Source organism: Glycine soja, chromosome 4 (genome assembly GCF_004193775.1).
Source record: "Glycine soja cultivar W05 chromosome 4, ASM419377v2, whole genome shotgun sequence".
Lineage (NCBI taxonomy): Eukaryota > Viridiplantae > Streptophyta > Magnoliopsida > Fabales > Fabaceae > Glycine > Glycine soja.
In genome coordinates this window covers 19058911-19066737 of record NC_041005.1, presented here as the reverse complement: position 1 = coordinate 19066737, position 7827 = coordinate 19058911, and the positions used below count along the sequence as shown (strand labels likewise).

General features: G+C 33.3%; 1 protein-coding gene across 1 annotated transcript; it reads left to right on the top strand.

Annotated features, from left to right (window-relative positions):
- The first annotated feature begins 3784 nt into the window (after window positions 1-3784).
- On the top strand, window positions 3785-7371 carry LOC114409487 (trihelix transcription factor ASIL2-like). Its single transcript, XM_028372970.1, has 2 exons — window positions 3785-4713; window positions 6725-7371. The coding sequence occupies exons 1-2, from the start codon at window positions 4030-4032 to the stop codon at window positions 7133-7135; spliced, it is 1095 nt and encodes a 364-aa protein (XP_028228771.1). The 5' UTR covers window positions 3785-4029; the 3' UTR covers window positions 7136-7371.
- Window positions 7372-7827: the final 456 nt, after the last annotated feature.

Below are 7827 nucleotides of genomic sequence, written 5' to 3'. Positions count from 1 at the left end.
GTTTCCAATTTGTAGAAGAAGTATATAAGGATGATTGTGCTCTTGTAGACCAAAGAAAGCTTTTAGACAAAACCATGAAAGGACTAACCCAAGATTTGTTAATTGCCAAACTAATGATTTTTTGGGTCAAGATCTCAATACTCAGTAGCCAGACAAAACCATGAAAGGACTAACCCATATTTACCTTACTAGACAAAAAGCTTTTAGACACTACCTTTATGCTTTTGTTCCTCAATTTGAAGATAAAGACAGAACGGAATAGGGACCCATTGAATAGTAGAACTATAGAAAGTCACCTTTTGAATCCTTAGAATAAACTAATCTAGCTTACACGTAAATCCATTCAAGTAGCCCATACATTTTTGGAAGAAATTTGTCTAACATAAGATTCTTATCATCATTTTAGTTGACGCTTTCTATAAGTTTAATAAATCATTATGCGAAATATACAACCAGTATATAATCATGTTATCAACTCAGTTATCGAAAAAAAAATCATGTTCTCAACTCCAAATGTGAAACTCCTTTGTAGACCCAATTACAAGCAAAAATAATAAAAACAAAATGACCCAACAATTACAAGCAGAATGCATATTTTCTTCCACAATTACAAGCAAAAAGAAACAACCACGTACCTCAATCGCGTGGCAGAAGTGACAACCCCAACTCGTGGAGCAGTTCCAAGTTGAGCGGCGTCGATGGTGACACGAAACGGCAGTGACAGGTCGCAAAATGCAATGTCATGACAAGGAGACGGCGATGTCGCAAAATGCAGCAGTGTCGTGACAGGGAGAAAGGGTTTGCAAGACTGACCGCACATGGGGAAAAGGGTTTCGGGTTTTAATTTATGAATGATACAACATCGGTTTTTTTTAAAAAAACCGATGTTAACTAGTTGATGTTAACATCGGTTTTTAAAAAACCGCTATTAACTAGTTGATGTTAACATTGGTTTTTCAATAACCAATGTTAACTTTCTACACTTAACATCAGTTTTAGATAAACCGATGTTAACGAATTAATGTTAACATTGGATTCTTAAAAAACCGATGTTAACATCAACTAGTTATAGTAGTGGTGATATACTATTTGGGGTGGGTTATAATCTTATAATCATTTTTGTGATTGTGAAATACTTTGAGTCAGTTTCGTGGACGTAGGCAAGAAGTGTCGAACCATGTTAAATTCTTGTGTTTGTTATTATTTTTCCTACGATATAATCTTTGTGTGTGCTCTCACGATTCTTTGTGGGCGTGAGTAATTTTATTTATGGGGGCATTGATTTTCCAAAAGTATGATAGACTAGAAAGTGAAAGAAAAAAATGGGAGGAGAGGAAGAAAATAAAGTTAATTCACCCTCCTTCCATCGTTTGATTCGTGAATAAGTAGGGAGAAAAGATTAAAGAGTGGGTGAAACTAAAGGTTTAGTCTTCCGCCCAAAATGGAAACAAGCGATAGAGAAAAATGATATTATGCTCTAAATGACTAATAATATCCTTATTTGTGTATACTTCTTTTATATTAATTCTGGATATTTATATGATAACTATCTTTCTTTCCCACCAAACATCATACAAAATCATCTCACTTTTCATTTATATTCTTTCTTTTCTTTTTCTTTTCTTTCATTTTCTTCTCTCAACAAAGCATACCATTAAGTGCCCATAGATTATTTTCCAACTTCTAATATCATCAAACCACAATCCTAAACACCAAATTATAGTGTTGAAAAGATGAGTTTTCTTGAGAATGCTTATTATGAAATGCCATCCTATTAATTAACTGTGTGAGCTGAAAAGCATGCAAAGCCTAAAGACATTAAGACAATGAAACCTTAGAACCCTTTGGAAGGGTATTGCGGCGAAACCTCTCACCGTTGGAGGTATGTATGATAAGATGAGATTGCTTATTCTTAGAATGACAGTTTCATGATAATGTATCAATTGCCAACAGCATTTTGCATAACTTTCTTCTCTCTAAGGATTGGGAGAAGAGAATATGAATTGATACCAAAAGCATAAGTCAATCTATTCCACTAATGTCACAAGATAACTAAAGGAGAGCAAGAACTGATCTATTATTATTTATTTGACGTTATAAAGTACTTGTATATTTAACCTAATTAAAAGAATAAATAAATAAATTTTACTAACAAGTATTTTAATAAGAGTATTAATCAATAAATTAATAAATAATTTTTATTTAAAATCACAGTAAAATTGCATTAGAAATTACAATAAAATATATTAATAATATCTTTTATAAAATCATTATTTTACTTTAAATTTTTTTAATGAATATAAAGATACTTATTAGTATTCTCAAAAAAGAAAATAGGACACAGAAGGAACCAAATCAAATGGCCTATGGCTAGCTAGTTGTACGTGGCCTACAATGAGTGGTCCAATAAAACCTCCATCTTTGGGTTCTTCTTGACGTGGCCTAGTATGATTCCTCCCCACAATGGCCACCCAACAAAGTCGTCATTAGAAAGCCATTAGGAGTAGCTTTAGTTCGCCTTCAAATTGCCAAATATGTTGATAAAAAAATTTATCTTTTAAATATGTAGTTAGAGATTTAATTTGTAATTGTGTGTATAGAAAAATATTTTTTAGAAAAAGTAAATCTCTTAAATAAATATTAATATTTTGAAAAAATAATTATTATCATTCAATCGAGAGATACTCTGATTATAATAATTAAAAAAAAAAAAGGAGTAGCTTTGGGTCTAGTGGCTGTGCATCACCGAAAGAACACCTTTCAAAAGGCACATTAATATAGCTAACAAAAGTGCACCCTGAGAAAGACAAGGATCGGAGAAAGATATTGAAGAAAAAAGGGGGGCTGTAAAGAATAGATAGATAGCAATAGGTATTTTAGTTTTGAGTGACGGTAGCACATTGGCTGGTGCTGGAGGGAATTGAAATTCGAGGGCATTGGTGACGGTGTTGTTGTGGTGAATACTTGTGAAATATTGTGTGATGAGGATTCTAATTAAGGGAAGTGGAGTGGGTGACAGAACCACGTGAGTGACCCACCACACACACACACCACCACCCTTGTGCTAGGCCCAGTGGATGTCTTGGTTGGCTTCATATCAACGCTAACAGCCAATTAAACTCAACCAAAAACAATGAAAACAAACCTACACCTTTGCTAATACTATCACACCACACTTCACTTGAGCTTTTAAATTGAGGTTGAATTAGGGAGTCTTCTAAAATCTCAATTATCGTTTTAAAAATAGTTTGTGATTGTCAATTTAAGCGCAATATCAAGGATTTTTAGACTCTTTATAACTGCATTACCATCTTATAATTACATTGAATTCGAACTCAAGACTTTTAATTAAGCTGAGATAATTTTATATCAGTTGATTTACTTGTTTGACACTAACACAAAATAACTATTATAACCACAATTTAAAATTTTGATGTCAATATTATAAAAAAATTTAAATACATTTGAATTGACAATAACTATAATTATAAAACCTTTCAATTAAAACCTTAATATTACGGTTAAGATTTTAAATAATGGTTTACAATTATAATTAGGATCATAACATGCATAAAAAAAAAAAAATTGGAGTCTCTACAACTATAGTTCCATTTCTCCACAATTTTCCAAAATATCAAAACTCACAATAAAATTATAACTGTGATCATAATCTTAATTTAAAACCTTCAATATATAGTCACAATTGAAATTATTCACTACCATATAAAATCTTAAGGTAACACCATCGAGCACCACCTCTTACACAAAAAGCAAGAAGAAAAAGAAAAATTCAAGGCATTGACATCATTAACTCATTTGACAAAAGTGATCATTTTTCCCCCTTTCCACCACCCACTATTGATATTTTCCATTTCTTTTTTCTTTTTTAACTTTCTTTCTAATGCTAGTGGTTGTCTCCCTCTTGTTTACCTTTTCTTATTCATAAACTCACATTGAAACTTTGAAGCATGTTAGCAGCTAAACACTTCAAAGGGTAGTTAAAAACTTTGTAGTTCATGGGGATGAGAAATGGAGGATAATAATAATAATAATAACAAAGCAGAGAAGCAGCAAGATGATAGTAGCCACCACCCATCTCTCCTCCTTCCTAAACCTAATCATAGCACCATCAACAACATCAAGGAGGATCATCATCAGTCTCCAAGAAAATTAGCCATTGGTGGTGGTGGCGGTGGCAGTGGTGATAGGCTGAAGAGAGATGAGTGGAGTGAAGGAGCTGTGACAACCCTTCTTGAGGCCTATGAGGCCAAATGGGTGCACAGAAACAGAGCCAAACTCAAAGGCCATGACTGGGAAGATGTTGCAAAACATGTCTCAGCAAGAGCAAACTCCACCAAGTCACCAAAGACTCAGACACAGTGCAAGAACAAGATTGAGTCCATGAAGAAAAGGTACAGATCAGAGTCTGCCACCACTGCTGATGCCTCATCTTGGCCTTTGTATTCTCGCCTCGACGTTCTGCTCCGCGGGACGGGACTGATATCTTCTTCGCTGCCACCACCAATAGCAGCAACAGCGATAGCAGCACCATCTCAATCACCACATGCTACTATAAATAATAACCAGGCTTTGGTGTTGTTGGAGCCACCTTCACTGGCTGTGTTACAAGCACCTCCTTCTGTTGCTCCTCCACCAATTGCAATTGCACAAAACTCACATGGACCCAATGGTGTTGAAAGACTACTAGCCAAGGTAGATTATTAAATGAAGCACAATTTTTCATTTTGGGTAATTAATTAACTTTTGGTTTCAATCTTTTGTTGCATTTTATGATCATGACTCGTCCATTTCTGAAGGATATTTAACTGTGCGGTTGGAATTGTATTATGGATTATATGGCTCAAAATTAACTTTCTGCTAATTAGGTGTAACATTCTATGCATAAGACTCGTGAGAAACATTTTCTTTAATTTGTTCATTAAATCCTTTTTCAAAAATTTATGATTGTTGCATCAAGTAGCTAGAGTGTCATATAATAGAGAAAACATATCTTGGATTTCACACGTCACGTGAAGAGAAGATATGACTTCTGAAATGTTCATTCATGGTGTGAGTATTCTGATTGATTTTCTTGGCAACAGAAGTAGGACAATAATTTGCAGAAAGTGAAACTCATCTCTTTTAAAGAAAGCTATAGAGGTCATTTATTGCAAACATGAGGTCAACAACAAAATAAAAGTCATATTAAAATGATTATATTTTATTAAAAATTACTGTAAGTAAAAGTTATACATTTGCATTTCAGTGTGAAATATATATTTTCTTTCTATCATATTTGTTAAGTTGATTTTTATAATAATCATATTTATCATTTATCATAACTTTCAGCTGATCAATTGATGTAAACTATTTTATATTGACAATGTTTAAAAGTTAAACTTTTATTCAACTAATTAATTTATATTAAGCAAAAGTTAATTAGGAGGGAATTCACTTACTTTCAGATTAACTTTAAAGACTTATTTCCAATTTGAACTCTTTATTTTATTTTAAAATTAATAGTTGAGATTAACCATTTGAATCTCTGCACGTGACCCTAGTGGTTAAGAGCCTTAATGTTTCAGTTACCTAGTGCTACTCCATCTTCCCAGTGTCTCACACAAGCACAAACAGACCTAGCTCATTGCATCTCTCCAAGAACAGACCTGCAGCTTTCCACCACCGTTGTTGCAACGCAGCAGCTATATATATCTCAACATTTTATTGTGTAGTTGTCAACCACCGCCGTCACTGCGCTATATCACCATGACAAAATGTTAAGGGATTATTGCTTCTCTGTCATACTCTTTCCGTTGTAGATACGAGAAAATTTGTTGGGAATCTAATGTCAATAAAATGATGCTGATTAATCATCCATTAATGTCCATTTCTTAGTTAAAGTTCAAAAACAGTTAAGTAACCCAACTAAGAGCTAACCACGGTATAACTTGTTTGGTCACCTCAAATTTGCATTTTGCAAATTGTCATTTTTATTATGTTTAATTTCTTAAGGAGCCAATGTTTGAATCTTTGAATTTAGTAGAGGTCTAAAGAATTAAATTTAGAAAAACTAGATTGATGTTGAGTATATTTGCAGTGCCAAAAGGGAAACATTCACAGTAGCCTTCTATTTTATTTTGTCACTACAATGTTCTTGGAGGAATCGCATCCAGTGTGGACTTGATGAGGAACAGATTTAGAGATACAAACGGAGTTGCAAAAATATTGCAGTGTTTGTCTCATATTCTTTAGTTGTCGCAGGGTAAATGAAAAACAAAGGGTCTATCTTGTTGAATCCTCTTCTAGTGTCTAGTAACTCTTTCATAAAATAAATCTAAGCCTCTGGATTTGAGAAAAATAAAGGATTCAGATTAAGAGTAACATTTTAAAGTTACTCCTAAAATAAGAGGATCCCTCCTAAGTTAGTAAGACCCATTATTAGAAGATGACCTAAATCTTCCATTATACTTTATATGCATTATATATAAAAATCATTGCAACGGACAAAAATAGGTGTCTTAATGTGTAGGAGCTATGTTGCTATCTTTTAATATACTTTAACCATATATATTATGCAAGTAAAATTGACATTATAACGGACAGGACATATGGGGGCATTGGAATTGAGATGATTTGAGTGTGTTAGCATTGTCATCTTATGTTCCAAAATATATTATTATACATACACATATATAAATTAATGTTGATGTTTTGGCATTAATAGGAAGATGGGATAGGAGCCAAGTCATCTGAGCAAGTATCTAACAAGAATCCAATGGACTCGGATAGTAGCACACCTGCTCTTTACAGTAAAAAAGACAAGGTGAGATGCAACAAGAGGAAGATGAAAAGTGAGAACAACAACAAGAGGAGAAGGAATAATAATAATAATAATGAAGACGTGGAAATAGCAAAGAGCATCAGGTGGCTTGCAGAAGTGGTGGTGAGATCAGAACAAACAAGAATGGACACAATGAAAGAGATTGAGAGGATGAGAGTTGAAGCTGAGGCAAAGAGAGGGGAGATGGAGCTTAAGAGAACTGAAATCATTGCCAATACCCAACTAGAGATTGCTAGGATCTTTGCAAGTGTCAATAAAGGTGTTGATTCTTCACTGAGAATTGGAAGAAGTTAAGGGTATATTATGGAAGGTGATCACATGTTTGAATGTGTACAAATTTTATAATCAACAAAATATAGATTGAAGGAGAGGGAGAATTGTAACAACTATGTAATTCGCCTAACCAGTGAAAGAGAGCACCATATATACGGTAGAGATAATAATTATCTCTCCTAACTTTAATTTTAGACTTTTAATTTTAACCTTCTCTTTCATTAATTATAAGAAATGAAGGGATACTTCTTCTATTGTGTCTCTCCTCTTTTGGAATGTGAACTAATCTATCTGTCAAAAATCTGGTTGGTACGTGATCTTCAATGGCTTTCGAACTTGTATACTAAAATTAAAGCTCTATATTAATCTAAAACTCAATTTGTCATGTGAACCACACACTTCATGATTCTTTTTTCCTCGATGGAATAACTTTAACAAGTTAAGAAGAATTTCATATATGTATTGATTTAATTCAAAAGTAAATTCAAATGCTTTGTTTTCACATTATTCTTACCAAAATTTATATCTCAAACAAGTTATGTATCATTTTATGCATAATAAAAAAATGAAAATAAAAAGAGAACAAATTATGGTGTTACGCCCACTAATTTTAGGGGTTTCATGACTACGGGTATCCGGAAACTTGATTTGATCCAAACATGTTGGGTTGAATTTTTTTATTGTATGGGTCAAACCCAACTCAACTCATTCAT